Consider the following 17,503-nt stretch of genomic DNA (forward strand, 5'->3'; position numbering starts at 1 on the left):
GAACGTGAAGTTTAAGGATATTGCTAGGATCTTTTCATTTTTTTAGTAAAGGTTCTGTATAAAGTACTCTCGAATGGAAAAAAAATACATCAAGAGCGGCACAGTTGGTTTTCATAGGACAGCTGATTATATGTTGAAAACACATCCTTCAAACACAATAAAGATTATGTCAAACAAACAATCAATCATCTTCGTGATAGATATGTTTCAGATAAATTATTGTTTATCAGAGTATTTATTATATCCCTTCCTAAAACAGGATATTTGTATGTACATTAGTCAGCCTTTCTTTTTTCAAGCAAAGTTGATCAAATTTATTCAATCTTTATTTAAGAATAGAATTGATTAGGAAAACTTTTGTAAATGATAGAGAAAAAAAAAGTTTATTATTTTACTGCAAAAGGAAAGCGATTTAGGTTGAATGTTTCTAACAGATCTACGGAATTTTTCAAATATGATTCACATCATGGCAAAAAAGGCAGTTTTACAAAAGCTCTGAACCTGGCTAGTATTACCGATAACAGATATGTTCGTAATTGGGAAAGAGTTTACAAGAATTATGAGGCAGTAATTCGTTTATTTGGGCAATACAGTTTTGACTTGTATTTTTTGACAATATATTATTTCATTTTTACAATATTTCAGATAAACTGATTAATAAGATTTAGCCTACAGATGTTGAGTGTGCTCCACTTTGAGATACAAGTAACCTTAAACTTTTCAAATTATCAATTCTAGGTGTCTAAAGCAATCATGTGCTGTAATGAAAATGAGTGCAAAGATAGTACCACCACAAATGCAAACAAGATAGTCCAAACTGTTACTGAGCCTACAGTCATTATAACCGGTAAAAAAGTTATGCATTTGATAAAAACACGATTGTGAGGGTTTGTTTTCCTTTTTTTTTTTTTTTTTAATTTAAGTGGTTATGTTTAGAAAAAAATGAAACCAACTTCATATGTACTTTGTATAATTGGTATAAATTGCAGTTAGGCTGTGTTGTAGTAGAATCAAATACAACACAATGCTTATTATCAAGCTTTTGAAATTAAGAATTATACCATTTTGAATTGCTCGGTGAAATTCATTTTGGAATTCATAAGAACGAAGTCACACTGTTATTACTTATCAGTTGTCAAATTACATTTTAGAATTGTATCAGTTGATATTGCACACTACTGTACTTTTTAGAAACATATATATGCAGTCTCTGTTAAAACCCTAACCTCTACATGTCTAAATATAGCAACAATTATCATTTAATCTATCTAGGCGTGGTGTATTTATGTACTCACTATTTAAACTTATGTACACGCTAATAAGTGTTAAACAATATTTTTTATATTTTTTATATTCTATTCGTGCAATATTTCGCTAAACAAATTACCTCCATCATGTAATACGATATACTTTCGATAAACATTTCTCTGTTTATACCTGTTGCAGATAAATTTTAATATATTTGAAATCTTAATTTGTGGTGTTTTAAACTAATTATATCAATATTTTTCTTCTTTTTTTTTTTTTTTTGGTTTAAGGAAAATGTGAGAAAACAAGCTGCTTAAATGGAGGTGTGTGTATTGTATTTGGTAACAACACCCTTTGTCAATGTAGTTCGCAATACTTTGGAAATAAATGTCAGTTGACAGGTAAATATAAATCTAGTACTGAACAGACTATGCAACAAATCAAAATAGCCAAATATGACCATGTGTTAGCTTGCAATATTCCTGGAATTACATTTGCAATATTGTTTGTAAATATTACCATAAACAATATCTTAACAGGAAAATATAATCATGGCACATACACTTAACACAGGATAATAAATGCGGTTATGCATATCAATCATATCCGGTATGAGTTAGAATCATTGTAAACGTGCAATGCATTCCTGTGTGAAAAGTTCCTGCTTTTTAAGTACATATTGAACTATGGAATGCAGAAATCGGTCAAAAATAGACATGGCTTTAAAAAATTACTGATGGCTCCGGACATATTGATCTACTACTTAAAGGGACTGTCAAATTCATGTTCATCGATTTGACTCAAATTCGATTGATAACAATGTAAAACATTTATCCAAATAATGAAAAATCTAAAGTCTAAAATAAACAATATACCAGACATGGGCTCAAAAATATGAAGCTTTGTTTCGAGTATGTTTTAGTCTAGACACCATCTAATTAACTGCCGAGTTAACCTCCGAATACCTCCGATTGCCATATAAGCGATATAAACATAAATAAAGATATAAATAGAATTCAGACTCACTCATTTGGATTTTCTAGGTCTGTTAAATTTCGTATTATAGATTAAATCTATATGTTAATAATCGTTTTTACCTGTATAAGAATGATTTGTTTTGTGGATCGAATCAGTCAATCAAATCATTAACCTTTATTTCACTTTTAATAATCACATTCTTTTCCTTTAAATTATTGAACTCGCACAATGCATGTGGTATCCATCACCAGCTAAGGGGTTAAATTGATGTTCAAATGAATACGGATTCAATGACGTCGAATAATTCACTTGCAAGTGAATAATTAATCATCAATATTTCTTAGCTTTTTGAGAAATTGAACCATACTGGCTGCTAAAAGAGATATATTATTTCACTTTGTCACTTTCATTAATGATTGTACAAGAAAAAAAATCATATTTGATATTTTTTATATATCTCGTAGCTAATGCACCGTAAAGTAAAGTACAGTAAAACAACGTATAATGGTAAATAAGTAAATAAAAGCTAACGTATTATGAATATCAATTAATAGGAATTATCATATTAATATTTTGCTATTCCAAATTGGTTATTATAATTATTCCAGAACATAAAGGAACCCAGTTTCTTTTGGTGATTCCAGAGCAGTATAGTAGTGGCATGCCAAGCTTAAGATCTAAAGTGTTAATCGCAACTGACAATTCAACGTTGATTTGGGTCTATTATTCTAAATCACGAATACATTCATCAACATTCATCCATATTTCAGAACCATACTATTATCCAGAGACAAATCTAGTAACACGTGATGGTTACAATACAGCCGGAATTGAAGTTAGCTCTGAAGTTCCAATGTCAATGTACGGTTTTATTCAGAACGACTGGGATGACAACAGTGAAGGATTTTTGGCTTTCCCAGTACACTATGCGGCAAAATCCTACATCGTTCCCTCATTTACCGTTTCCAAATTAAGAGGTTTTTCGGTTTTTTCACCTTTGGAATCGGATACTAAAATTCAGATAAATCTGAAAATGAAGTCCGGCTCGTTGGTTTTTCACAAAGTAACGTACAAAAACAAAGATACAATACAAATTGTACTTCAAAAACACGAAACCTTTCAACTTTCACATTCATCTGACCTAACAGGAACATTGGTCACTGCAAACAAACGATTTCTTTTAATTAGTGGAAATGTTTGCAGTTACATAATAAACATAGGAGGATGCAATCCATTCATTGAAATGGTTTTACCAATAAATCAACTCGATAAATTCTCTGTAATACCAAAAATAGTAACACGCCATACATGTACTGTTCGGATATTGGCTGTAAATTTCACCATTGTTAAAATTAAACTTGGTGAACATCTTATTGAAGTAGAATTACAAGCGAGGCAATTTCATGATTTCAGTTATACTGATAGTTCAAGTGTATCGGCTTCAGATGATATAATGGTAATCGTGTTTCCTCATGAAGAAGCAAGCACTCGCTCAAATTCATTCATGATGACCATACATGGAACCAATCAGTTTTTAAATGAATATTTATTTGTTGTACCTGAGGGTTTTACAAGCTTTCTAAGTGTTGTTGTCGAGACGGTAGATACCGATGGCTTCGTTCTTGATGACATGTCAGTCACAAATGATTTATTCGATCGCCAATCAATAATATCAGAGTCAATGATTTTTAGTACTTTCTCAATAAGAGTAAAAAGTGGTAGGCACAAGTTCACCCATTTGAAAGGTACATTTTTCGGATTGTGGGTGTATGGGAATGCCTGGTATGATGGTTACGGATATCCTGCAGGATTAGCAATGAAAACACATGTGTAGTGGTATTCTACAGAAATAGCAATGAAAACACATGTGTAGTGCTTTCATTTACTTAATATACCAAGTGAACTCTCAGATGTTAATGAATTACTACATGTAATTGAGACCGTGTGACAAATTCGCTCTTTCTTTCTACATGACAGTGGACTACATAATAAAATGTTAAAACCTTGAAACAATGGCATACACAGTATATTCACTCAATTTACTGACATTTACAGTACTATGTGACCTTTTCTGTGTATTTGCTTGTCATTTAACTCAGACTTACTAGATAATTACTATAATTATGTTAAGATTTGATAAGATTTGTAAAATATATTCTGCAATTGTGTTGTATTATATTCATAAACTCCCTATTACTAGACGTATTATGATATACCGTTTACGTCCGTACGTTCGTCTGCAGATTCGTTCGTCTGTCAACAACATGTCAGACAATAACCCAATAAGTCTTATACAAAAACTCCTAAATGAATTTACATGAAACTTTTGTGAATTGTTTTTATCTTTGGACTTGAGCTCCCTTTCGATTTAAAATGTTAGATTTACGCTGCAAGTCATTGGGTGTTGTTCATTAAAAAATTATCAAACTTTGATGAATAATTTCTGTCTATTGTATGTGTATTGAAACATACAGCTGCATCGAAACATTACCAATTTGTAGATTTCATCTTTTAAAATTTCAATCAAATAACGTTAGCGTTTATAGGGTCTTCTGCAATCAATTGTAATGTAGTATCACTGTAAACCGATAGAAATTTTAATTATTTTATTCATTAGACAAAGACGAGTCCAAAATGATGCTCACAACCTTTGGATGTATTATACATGCATCTGCCATAGATGATCATTGTGTATGATAATAAACTCATCAAAGATACCAGGATTAAAATTTTATATTTACGTCAGACGCGAGTTTCGTCTTCAAAAGACTCATCAGAGACGCTCGAATCAAAAGGCCAAATAAAGTTCGAAGTTGAAGAGCATTGAGGACCAAAAATTCCTAAAAGTTTTGCCAAATACAGTTAAGGTAATCTATTCCTGAGGTAGAAAAACATTAGTATTTCAAAAATTCAAAGTTTTGTTAACAGTTAATTTATTATTAATAACAGATCAATGATAATTCAGATCAACACATAAGTGCTAACTAATGGGCTTGTGATACCCTCGGTGAAATAAATCTCCATCAGCAGTGGCATCGACCCCGTGGTTGTAAATAAACTCATCATATATAGAAAAGACATTGTCATTCAAACGAACAACTAAAATTTGAGTTGCTACGTGCAAAAATTTCGTAATTTTTAAAGACGGTACATGACGATACTGTCATTAATATTTTGTCTGGGACAATACATGCATGCAAATTACATAAACATGCCTTATCTCATTTGAAAATCAGGTTAATAGATTGTCTAGAAGATTCCAATACAAGCCATGACCTGAATGATTATATATTCAAAGATTATATATTAGGATTGATATAATCACCATGGATAAGATGATTCTATGTTTGTTTACATTTGTTATCGGTAAGAGTAGCATTTATCCTTCGTGAGATTTTTTTCTATCACGCAGAATCACATTAAGACATTAAGGTTGCGGTTATATTTTTATATGCTCAATATTTAATGTTAGTGAATTGTTTTGCAGGAAAAAATACAAAGGACACCATATTTGGATTAGTAAAAAATACATTCTGTCCTATATAAGAAACTTCATTCGCTTTAATGAATTCGTGATCTTCCTGAATGCCAACTGTTGTTGTGGAACATAACTGCACTTTTGCGTATACAATAGATCTCTCAAATAAATAAGTATATTTGATAAAGTTTAGTTTTCAATTTTGATTTTAATAGTATTTACTTAGGAAGATATATCTTGTGAAATGCAAGCCTTGTGAGCAATACTTCTAGATCGATTTTCCTCCGTTTCTTGGTGGGGTCAAAGTTCATAGATCAATAGTTTTTATGTAGTGATTTGTAGGTTAAGACCAATAGTTTTGACATACAGAGAGCCTAGTATATTTATCAACTCAAACAGTCCTTTCAGTACGGATTGTACCGCCGAATGATCATATGTCTATTCCCTGTTAACCATTCAAGAAGTGTTAGTATTATCGTTGCTGATTGATTATAGTTCAACAAAAAACCTTAGATTAAAAATAAACATCGTTGAAAAGGTACTAGTGCTGACAAATGGGATGCTGGGCAATACTATGGTCAGGTACTTGATAATTCAACGACAGCAGCATTGATACAAAGAAAAAGTAAATTTACAATAATACCAATCTCCAATGAAAATTCGAATCGGAAAGTCCTTTGTTAAATTTTAAAATCAAAAGCTCAATAACATCTAAAAGAACGATCATATTCCTGACTTGGTACAGGCATTTTTGTATGTAGAAAATAGTGGATTAAATCTTGTTTTAAAGCCAGCAAAACCTCTAACTTGAATGTATTATATGAACAAACACACATATTACTAGGTAAAAATGTCAATATTTGTGGTAAACTTCTCATAGTTATAAACAAGCAAACATGTCAACAGAGAAAAACATAAGAGATAAGAATGCAATACAGTCAATAGTGAAATAACACAACGGTGGGATATATAAATACCGAGCCACGGCAATATACTTATAACGAGTTATTAAAAATATTTAAATTTAAATGTCAACTACTTTCAGGATTAGCTTTTGTGTCTTGTATCTCTAAATGCCCAAAGGACTGGGCAGAATATCGTGGCGAATGTTTTCTGTTTAGTATTGACAGAAGGACTTGGGTTGACGCACAAGTAAGTTTTTATTTAAAACAAATCTATTCTTTTGCAAATTGTTTATTGCTTTTGTATTTACATTGTATCATAGATCAAATGTGTTCATTCAGTGTATATTCACTCGTTTGTGTTACTATGTCTTTTTATTCAGTTTAGCCATTTCACTATTGTTTCAGGTAAAATTGAAGGTTGGTACCTACCGAAGCGTTCAAACCCGCTGCATTTGTTTGTATCCATCTCAAGTCAAGAGCCTGATATTCAGTGTTTGTCGTTTGGTGATGTGGTTCATAAGTGTTTCTCGTGTTTCGTTTTAATGACCGACACTATGAATTATTTTGCCGACACAAATAACTTTAAATAGAACTATAAGATTGCATGTATATCATTAATGCATAAATACTGTAATTGCTTTGTCATATTTGAATACTATAATATGTCGTTAGGTATAGGTTTGGTTTTAAAAATACTAACAGTATAGAGCACACTTTTTAAGGCAATTCTATTTTTTTCATTTAAATAATGCCTATGTTACCTTATTGAAACAATTCAACTAGTTGGTTGTCGTTTGTTTATCTGTTACATATTTGTTTTTCGTTCATTTTTAATTATTTAAATGAGGCCGTTAGTTTTCTCGTTTGAATTGTTTTACAATGTCATATCGGGGCCTTTTATAGCTGAGTTTGCGGTATGGGCTTTGCTCATTGTTGAAGGCCGTACGGTGACCTATATTTGTTAATGTCTGTGTCTTCTTGGTCTCTTGTGGACAGTTGTCTTATTGGCAATCATACCACATCTTCTTGTTTATAGTTACATAAAAATTGTTTGTTCGAATTTTTTTACTTTGTTTAGAAAAACTGTCGAACTCATCAGGCGTATTTGGTAACAGATGACAATGCAGAAAAACACAATTTTATTAGACAAATTCTCAGTGTCTTAGACGGTAAATATAACATGTAGATAACACACCACCAAGACAGTAACTCAACCCCAATAAAATTTGTAAACATATAGAGGTCGTTTTAAATATATGCCTTCCATCAGGACATTACTCTATTACTAAATATTTGTCTAAAACAATCTATAGATTTACTATACTACGAATTATAAAAAAAGAAAACTTAAACTCATTAGTCGTAAACAAAGTGATAACTCAAAGCCAAATGAACGAAACACGACCAAAAGACAAACAACAGTATACAAAATACAACATAAAACCTAACAATTAGCCAACATGAACCCAACCAAAAGCCTGGAGATGGGGAGTGATCTCATGCGTTCCATGAGGGTACGTAGATTTCTCCCAACATGTAATACCCTCGTGTTACTCCTGTACGTTTTATCAAATGATCAGATATCATAAGATAGAAAATTCCTAGACCGATTCATTAAAGATCGCTCGAAGGGCCAATGTGAACGCTTTAAATCGATCATAACTGAAACAAATAAAGAGGTAGTTTACTTTAAGTCGATCTAGAGTGAAACCGATCTTACATCAAATGTGAACGCATAGATCGGTTTAAACTAGTACGATTTAATCGAAAATAACGTATGCGCTTGTATAGCGGCATAACTATCCCAGAGGTTGGATCTTTAACAAATGCTATATTTCAAAACCAATTGAAAACATGTTCAATGTTTTCGCCGTAGAATATATTTGCGAAATCTGTGTCTTCTTTTCTTATGCTGATTTGTTTTTCTTTTCAGGAACCGCAGTATTTATTCATGTTGTAACTTCGTTGCTACAGTTATTCTTCTTTTTTCGAAATTAAAGAAAACTGCAATAACACCAATATCAAAATTTGTATTAAGCATGTGATTCAAGAAAAACAATAACTTTATCCACAAGTGTGTGTAACAGTGTATTAACACATCAATTTCATAAACCAGTTTTATTTATACACAATGTTTACAGTTTTATGAATAAAAAGGTTAAATGAATTGCGGTTTTGATTGCAGTGTGAACACAAAAGAGATCGTTATTATTAAAGATAATGTGAACGCTAACTTGTTTTGTTTAGATTGATTGAAATGAGATCAACTAAAAAAAGCTAGTGTAAAAGGGGTCTAAGTGACTGTTATCTAATCCCAATTCATCTCTAATTAAATAAACCATCGGTAAAAAAAGAATGCTTCTGAAGAGTAGGCAGATCCTACTCCACATGTTGCACACTTAGTAATATTTTATGTATATATATATATATATGTATAAACTACTAATCAGTTTTAAATGAGTTCTTTAAAATAAATGCATAATACAACAATTTCATATACAACATCTTCTACATTATATGATCCATATAATATCTAAACATAACTACACCCCTTGATAAAACTATTTGGTACATATATTTAGTCAACTTCACTCTTCGCCAGTTAATCAGCCTCATACAAAATTGTATGTAAATTTTCTGGCATTGACCTTATATTGTATATATGCCACAGTGTTAAAACTTTCTTTTTCTTTATTTTTGCCGAAGTTAAAGTCAACAAAGATACGAATCTGTCTTATTCTAATGGAAGATATTAAACATTACTTTCAGGAGAAAGAATTCAGAACTTTTTTGTTGGAGCAACAGATCAAGCATTTGAAGGAGAGTGGCGTTGGTTAGAAACTGGTGTCCCACTTAAAGGTTACACAGCCTGGGGACCAGGAAAACCAGAACATAATGCCACACTTGCCAACAAACAGAACTGTTTGATGTATTACTGGGTTGATGATGACGTGTTTTGGACTGACCACGATTGTTCTGATAGACATGTTCATTTCATCTGTGAAAAACAGTAAGTACCAGAATTAAAATCGTATAATCAAGATTTTCCATTCTTGAAAAAAAACCATTAAAATGGAAGAGTCAACTATACATATATTTGTTTCGTGTAAAATTTTATGATGATTTTCACGTTTACACATTTACTTTCACATGAATGAAGATACGGTCCTTTATTGTCGTGCACTTTGTGTTGTGTTATAAATATATAGGCGAGTATTTAAAAAGGTAAAAAATTTTTAAAAACCTGAACAATTTAGTACACCTCTTACGAATACAGTTGCATAATCTGCAGTCTTTGAAAAAGTATATCCGTCAACATTGAAAACATTTACATATATGAAATGTATATCGCTCTTTCTTTTTTGATTTAATACGTGCATTTCAGTTCCTATACACGTCAACATTATATTTTCAAGCAAGACGACTTTTGGTTTGATAAACATTTATAAATGTTTTTTCTATAAAAACATTGATTAACCAAGACGATTTCGTTGCTTATTATATTTACCGAGCCTGGTATCCGGGTTTTTTAACACTTTAATGTATCTTAAATAACAGAAATGTATTTAAAGTTTTCAAACATTTTTTTCAGGGCTACAGATTTTCAAAATAATACACAGATTATCGGATAAAGCAAGTTATTCCAGGACATATAGGCATTAAATGGTGTCAAATTGAATATCTTGTTACTTTTAATTAAAGCTTCAAACAGCAAAAGGAAAAATCTAACTAAATGAACAAATAGTTTCAAGTGATGTATATTTGAGACACATGATGGTATAAAGTTTGTTTTTTATTTGGAGTAAGTGTTGGTTTTTCTGTTGCTCTAATGGAAAATTTGGTTTATCGTCACTTGTATCAAACTGATAATAACGTACACGAACAATCATCTAAAAATACGCTTGGGTTTTTATGCTCCTATTGCATTTTTAAAAGTGTTTCCCATTACTCTTCTTCAATTTAGCTTTTCCACCCGTCCTATTTTTATAACTCTTACTAAGTTTGCCTTATCCTCCACATTTTTTGAAACTCATACAAAATGCTTCGAATCAAGTCATATAGACATATTTAATAGTTATATTTGAGCAGTGGGTCACTTACCGTTGTAGAGAATGTCCCTTACACCTTGGAAAATTGATTTTTCCCCGCTCTCTAACTTAAGTTTAACAGTGAGTCACATACCGTTCTAGAAATTTGCCTCTTTTCATCTTTTAAATTTGCAAAGATTGAGAGGGGGAATTCGTGTCTTAGATACATTCTTCTTTTATCAACTGTTATGTTTATAAGTGCTCAGTTAAATCCAATCAGACAATATTTAAGTGTACGAAAAAAAAAGGATTATAATAATCAAACGTTTAGGTCTAAACTTTTTATGAAGAAACACAACATATTCTGTAATTCAAAGTACATTTAAACATGACATTTGATGTTGAAGAATATGCTATACACTATATTTACCATTCTCTTGTCATTAAAGATTGCAATTTGTAAATACAGCTATTTTTCAAACCACACCCCCTTCCGTAGACACTAAACACTTTTCATAGATTCTTAATTCTGTTTACGTACTGGTTCCTATATATGATATCTATGTTTCAATTCATAGCGACATAACTTGGGAATGCTACCAGTAAATATACATATACATCTTGGTCAAATTGAAATCTGTGGGAACCCTTAAGTCCAGGTAGGGGTATAAGGGAATTTAAGTGTAAGTTTAAAACTCGTAGAAGTTCGGTGCATACAAACATTGACAATATGCTGCACAGCCCTATATTTTAACATTTGAAAAATATAGCAGTGTATATGAATTTTCCTTTCTAGTATATATATTTATTTATAGTAAAAGTGGTACAGTTTTAGACACAAAAGGAGTTCCTATGGGATATTGGATGATAGGTATTTACAGAAATGCACCCTATATAGACTGCAAATTTAGACAGATTTAACTTTGTTAACCAAATAACACAATACAATTGTACAAAGGATACGTATACACTTTCACAACAATATAATTGTTATAAGCATAGTTATAAACTTTCACAGCAATATGATTTTTAAAAACATAGTTATAAACTTTCACAACAATATGATTGTTAAAAGCATAGTAATAAACTTTTTACAACAATATGATTGTTCAAAGAATACTTATACACTTTCATAACAATATCTCTCAATTCAAGAAATTGGAATTGTAATTTTTCAGTTTTAGACATGCGTTTTGTTTTTAAATTAGGCAATTATACTAATAATAGGATGACATGTGTAATGAACTATTTGGTCCGGGGAAACTCTTGTTTACGTTGTAAGTATATATTTCATTTCCTCCTAATTGCCTGGAATACTGAATGCTTTTATTTTTTCTACAAGAGTTTAACCTTCCAATAACATTTGAATTATCATGCAATAAGCATAGAATCATAACAAAATGTTTGTTTGTTTTATCAAATTTAAGAATAACTTTCCTTCATATTCCGGCCAACCTTAGCATGCTTAGCATACTGTGATTTTGCCAGTTATTTGGCAGTCACAATAAGCGACTATATAATTATTCTTAGCCAAAATGAGACTTCATAGAATGGAAATTCCCGATTGTGTTTGTACAGTCAATCAACGGCGCAAACAAATTGCACAACCCTGAATTGTTTTAGGGAGGTGACATCAAATTGCTGTGATACTTTATAGGCCACAAAAAATATTTGGATTCCGACATTTTCTTCATCTAAGGAGTGGCATCGGATTATATAACTGTAACAGTATTGTTTATTGCAAAATTGAATTTGATACACAAATTTGTGTTTATGTTTTAGTTTAAAGATCTTAAAGTGTCAATATTTTTGACAAAGATCGTAGCGACAGAGTCACAGAAAAAGAATTATGAGACAAAAGATACTTCAGCGAATGTAACTTATTTTATGAATTCCAATATTACAATATGAATTTCAGATAGATCGGAATATTAGAGAAGCAGCATTCAAGTCCTTACATTAAGAGATTCATATACATAGCCACACATTTTAGTTGTGCAAAATTAACAGTCTCGAGTACAATGGTACAAAAATGTAGAACTTTTATGAATATATTCATTTAGGTCTGAAATTTTGTGCTGATTTATTACATATATTGTTGACTAATAAATTATTATTATGTATAATGTCAACTTAGGTAAAATGATAACAAAACTGTGTCGTATCAATCGAAACATTTATAGATATGGCTGCCTACGTTAACATAAGGTCAATTAACTGACCCAAAGTTGAGAACTTGAAACCAGAACTCAGTTATCTATCAGTGTGAGACAGCAAATATGGAAAGGGCAATTTTCTGTTTATTTACAATTTTCATCGGTAAGAGTAATTTTTACTATACATACCCGTTCAAATTAAACATGCATAGTATTATTCAATTATATTGACTAATATTAATGGAAATTTGAACAATTGCACGTTTGCACCTTATTAAATAAATATTCGAAAGAAACCATCAGATGTAAATTTAGGAATTCGATATACCTAATAAAAGATAACCCAGATTCAATGAAATCTCTCGTAATATTTCCAACGAATCTATATTACCTTCGTTATAGACAAAATGTAAGACAAATTATTTTTTCAAAATAATCATAATTAAAAAAAACAACAAACAGTAGGTTTGAATTTTGGCATTGTTTTGTCAGGAATTTAGTAGGACAGTTCAACTATATATCGACCCGGCAACAATATTTCATTAATGTTCAAGATAAATACAATGAAGGGCAACCATTAAATCTTTTCCCTTAATGGCAACTGGGCTACCAATGATCAACTGTGATAAAATCTGCCATTCAGCAAAATAATAAGTTCACATTCTGTCAAATCCACGACGCTTTTTTCACAATATCTGAAAATATACAACAAACAACAGAAAAAAAAATTCTAATGGGTGGGTTGGGTTTTGTTGTTTTTATATCAGTTTAAATCATGCAATGAACAAATCATGTAAAGCATACAATTTTATATAAAAAAAACCGGGGTAACCGCTTTTGCAATTATGTTAGTAAATAAAGACGCTTAAGTCCTTAATTAAAGAAAAGTTAACTCTAGTTTACCAGATGATAATCTCAATTTATCAAATTTATTTAATGCTAAATGATAAAATAATGTTGATATCATGAACATCAAAATATTCAATCCGTTTAAGAACCTTTGATTAAAGGAGACAATATTACATAAATATTGAAATATATTAAATTCGTCCCCATTTTGTATTAAATTATATATTATTCTATATTTCATTAGATGTCAACAGTAGCAGCATGTTATTTTGTTTTGTTCATTTTTATATGCACACACATTAATTTCTATACTTGCGTTATTTTATCCTTTATTTAGGTCTAATTTATAAAGCACCAAAGCATTGTGTTGCTCGAGCTGCACGGTTTCGATGATAAACACAGAACGTACATGTATACCTTTACTACACTTCACTTTTGATAACTATTTACACCAATGGGTCGACACTACTGATGGACGTTTCATATCAATAATGTGGTTATTTTTATAAATTTCCTGTTTAACAAACTTTCTTTTTTTTTCTTGATTTTTTCGAAAAACTAAGGATATTCTTATCCCAGGCGTAGATTTACCTTAGCCGTATTTGGCACAACATTTTTGAATTCAGGATTCTCAATGCTCTTCAACTTTTTACTTGTATGGCTTTATAAATATTTTGATATGAGTGTCACTGGTGAGTCTTATGTAGATGAAACGCGCGTCTGACGTACTAAATTATAATTCTAGTACTTTTGATAACTATATTCACCACAAATGAAATAGTTCGTAATTGATGGTATAACGACAACACACGTTTTTGTACTATCCTCCTTTAGAGTATACGATTCATCAGCTAACAACACCAATTTAACAACGACGACAACATTTTATCATAAACAAAAAAGTGTCATTTGACCTATATGGCATATGTCATGTTTCTTAAAGAAAACCGTGAACTCATGTTGTATCTGCCTATTTTAATAAAAACACTTGCAGCTAAAACATTTTTATAACCTTCTGATATTATTTTCAGGGATAGTTCTTGTAACAGCAGTGTCTAAGTGTCCTAAAGACTGGGCAGAATTTAACAACGAATGTCTATTTTTCAGTTATGACAGAAGAAACTGGTTGGATTCTCAGGTAATGAAATGAAAATTATGGGAAGTTTGTTTGTTGCCGCTGATACATGTTTATTACTGACAATCATTTCTTATTTCGTTTGTGTATATATTGATATATAGACTAGGTGCAATTATATGATTTGATGTAATTGACAAACAACATTATTTAACACCAAAACCAAAATCTTATAAATCAGTGGTTGTCTTTTGTTAATGTCTTTCATATATGCTTAAGTGTATTGTTTATTGTTTCAAATGTATATGTGACCGCGTTTAAATGTATGCCGGTATGTTTAAAGAACTATCCTCTCGACCAAACGAACAAGCTCTAGGTGGCTACATCTGTTAATTGTCTATCCTATTTGCCCTTGTGTCCTTATACAAAATAACAAAAACAGGCTTTCAGAAACTAAATAATATCTTATTTAAAAGCAAACATAACTGATTGATACTTTCCTCTGCAGTACTTTTTCATGCAGCCACACGACAACATATGTATTACGAAGTAACTTTATAAGCATAATTAACAGTCATAAGCAATAGACCATTGAAATTCATAGAAATCCTACCCTACTGAAAAACAATGCTTGACCTTTTAAAATATACTCATGCAATATCTTTTATTTCTAACATTCAGAAAAGTTGTCGAGCTCAAAACGCCTATTTAGCAACAGATGACAGTGCAGACAAACATTCCTTCATTAGACAGATTGTCAGCGTATTAGACGGTAAGATTGCAGAATTATAATGTGTAGGTTGCACTCATGTTTAAAAAGACAAAGAGATTTTCGGTAGGAAATCCTTTCGCGGATAATGATTTTTAACTATAAATGTAAATTTGTTTCCGAAAGAGTCTTGGTTTTTGAAACAGCTGTATTTACAAAGTGTAACCTATTCTTTTCTTAATTATTTGTTTTAAAACATATCAAACTGATATTTATACACACTTATCTATCATTTCAATTTTTATATGCTTATAAAACCGAGAAGTATGCTACGTACATCATGAAAATTAGAGTCAAAATGACCTGTAAATACTATTCCAGAGGTGGAAAACAGTAACATTTTAATTTAGCGATGCAATATTTCTATATTCACCCGTATTTTTATAGCAATTACAGTTTTCAAATAAACTTCACATACGAAAAAAATAAATAAAAATCACAAAAATACTGAATTTCCGAAGAAAATTCATAACGGAAAGTCCCTAATAAAATGGCAAAATCAAATGATAAAACACATCAAACGAATGAACAACAAAGTGTCTTACTTAACTGTCGGTTAAATGAATAGATACGGTGGATACCAATAAGTTAAAAAATGACACTCCATAAACCAAGTAAGTCCTGGTTAAAACAAAAGGTAACTAAAGCCAGAAAGTTTTGGATGAAATACAGAATTACTTTCTAAGATGTAAGTTATTATTTTTAAAGGCGAACGGATTAAAGCTTTCTACATTGGAGCATCTGATCAAGCATTTGAAGGACAATGGCGCTGGTTGGAAACTGGTGTCCCACTAAAAGGTTACACTCAATGGGGACCAGGAAAACCAGAACCTAACGGTACAATAGCAAACAATCAGAATTGTATGATGTATTACTGGGTTGATGATGACCTGTATTGGACTGATCATGATTGTAATGACAGAAATGTTCATTTTATCTGTGAGAAACAGTAAGTTTACTATGTACTATGTCGTCGGAATTCCGATAACAGTCAGTCTATATTTATGAATAGCTTATAACTAGTTAGTTATCAAAGGTACCAGGATTATAATTTAATACGTCAGTTACGCGTTTTGTCAACATAAGACTCATCAGTGAAACTCAGTTCAAACTAGTTTTAAGCCAAACAGGTACAAAGTTAAAGACAGACTTCTGAAAAGCTACGAATCATCTGCGAATAAAAATTATAGCTATGTTTACCCAATAGATAAATAAAATCAACACTAAAATGATTTGCTTCGTGAATATTTTTTTAATTCGTCGTACAAACGACACGTTGAAATTATTATCGGTTATTAATTCCTACAAAAGTTATCAAGACTCATAGAATCGATTCCATGAAAGTCCATTTTCAAAGTTCCCTGATTCAGTTCTTAATGGTGTTGGAATCTCACAAAAGGATTCATTGTCAAAACTTGACCTTAATAAATGATATGTATTCGAAGTGTATCACCCCTTTTACCTGGTAGAGCTCTGTATGCGACTAGCCATGGCCCAATTGTTTAACTTGCTGAAATATATATAGCATTTTTTTTAATTCAACCTCGATGGACTTTTACCTCAGCTTATATTTATGTTAGCGTAATAATTTATTTACTTGTATTCGCAGAAAGTTAATTAAAATACTTGTCTTTGATTTACAGAGCTTCAGACTTCCAAAATTCAACACAGATTATTGGAAGAAGATAAAGCTGTCATCAGTAAATACTACAACCAAGTAGCTGACTTTTACAATATAATAATAAACTTTTGTTGTAACTGAACATTTATCATTTCAAAGGAAGTATACAAATCTCTAAAATGTAATATGAGAATTGTTTAAAATGGACAAAACAATATAAGGAAGGTTTTTTTTCACTTGCTTCGTTGATTGATAGTGTTTAGTTATGTCAGTTATGATAGTGCGCCTTTTTGAAGTTGTCTTCGAGATTTTGTTTGTACTTTTTTAAGCGCAATATAAGTCAACCTGAATTTTGTTCACATATCATTTTTCTATATAATGGAATTATATGAGACA

The 17,503-nt window shown here is 31.0% G+C and overlaps 3 protein-coding genes across 3 annotated transcripts; all 3 read left to right on the forward strand.

Annotated features, from left to right (window-relative positions):
• Window positions 1–1,542: 1,542 nt before the first annotated feature.
• LOC139492363 (IgGFc-binding protein-like) lies at window positions 1,543–4,360 on the forward strand. The gene is made up of 2 exons (XM_071280568.1): window positions 1,543–1,649; window positions 2,835–4,360. Exon 2 carries the CDS (start codon window positions 2,888–2,890, stop codon window positions 4,058–4,060), a length of 1,173 nt encoding a protein of 390 aa, XP_071136669.1. The 5' UTR covers window positions 1,543–1,649; window positions 2,835–2,887; the 3' UTR covers window positions 4,061–4,360.
• Window positions 4,361–5,478: 1,118 nt separating this feature from the next.
• Window positions 5,479–10,288, forward strand: LOC139493515 (perlucin-like protein). The gene is made up of 5 exons (XM_071281998.1): window positions 5,479–5,592; window positions 6,750–6,856; window positions 7,688–7,778; window positions 9,379–9,619; window positions 10,202–10,288. The coding sequence occupies exons 1-5, from the start codon at window positions 5,553–5,555 to the stop codon at window positions 10,239–10,241; spliced, it is 519 nt and encodes a 172-aa protein (XP_071138099.1). The 5' UTR covers window positions 5,479–5,552; the 3' UTR covers window positions 10,242–10,288.
• A 2,510-nt stretch (window positions 10,289–12,798) lies between these two features.
• LOC139493516 (perlucin-like protein) lies at window positions 12,799–17,249 on the forward strand. Its single transcript, XM_071281999.1, has 5 exons — window positions 12,799–12,956; window positions 14,674–14,780; window positions 15,399–15,489; window positions 16,195–16,435; window positions 17,130–17,249. The coding sequence occupies exons 1-5, from the start codon at window positions 12,917–12,919 to the stop codon at window positions 17,173–17,175; spliced, it is 525 nt and encodes a 174-aa protein (XP_071138100.1). The 5' UTR covers window positions 12,799–12,916; the 3' UTR covers window positions 17,176–17,249.
• The last annotated feature ends 254 nt before the right edge of the window (window positions 17,250–17,503 follow it).

This window comes from Mytilus edulis, chromosome 10 (assembly GCF_963676685.1).
Source record: "Mytilus edulis chromosome 10, xbMytEdul2.2, whole genome shotgun sequence".
NCBI classification, from domain to species: domain Eukaryota; kingdom Metazoa; phylum Mollusca; class Bivalvia; order Mytilida; family Mytilidae; genus Mytilus; species Mytilus edulis.

Excerpts from the sequence above, each read along its gene's own strand:
- LOC139492363 (XM_071280568.1), top strand. The coding sequence starts at position 2,888 with ATGCCAAGCTTAAGATCTAAAGTGTTAATCGCAACTGACAATTCAACG.
- LOC139493515 (XM_071281998.1), top strand. The coding sequence starts at position 5,553 with ATGGATAAGATGATTCTATGTTTGTTTACATTTGTTATCG. Across the intron at positions 6,857-7,687 it reads GGACTTGGGTTGACGCACAA|AAAAACTGTCGAACTCATCA; the intron begins GTAAGTTTTTAT and ends TACTTTGTTTAG. Across the intron at positions 9,620-10,201 it reads CATTTCATCTGTGAAAAACA|GGCTACAGATTTTCAAAATA; the intron begins GTAAGTACCAGA and ends CATTTTTTTCAG.
- LOC139493516 (XM_071281999.1), top strand. The coding sequence starts at position 12,917 with ATGGAAAGGGCAATTTTCTGTTTATTTACAATTTTCATCG. Across the intron at positions 12,957-14,673 it reads TTTATTTACAATTTTCATCG|GGATAGTTCTTGTAACAGCA; the intron begins GTAAGAGTAATT and ends TATTATTTTCAG. Across the intron at positions 15,490-16,194 it reads GATTGTCAGCGTATTAGACG|GCGAACGGATTAAAGCTTTC; the intron begins GTAAGATTGCAG and ends TTATTTTTAAAG.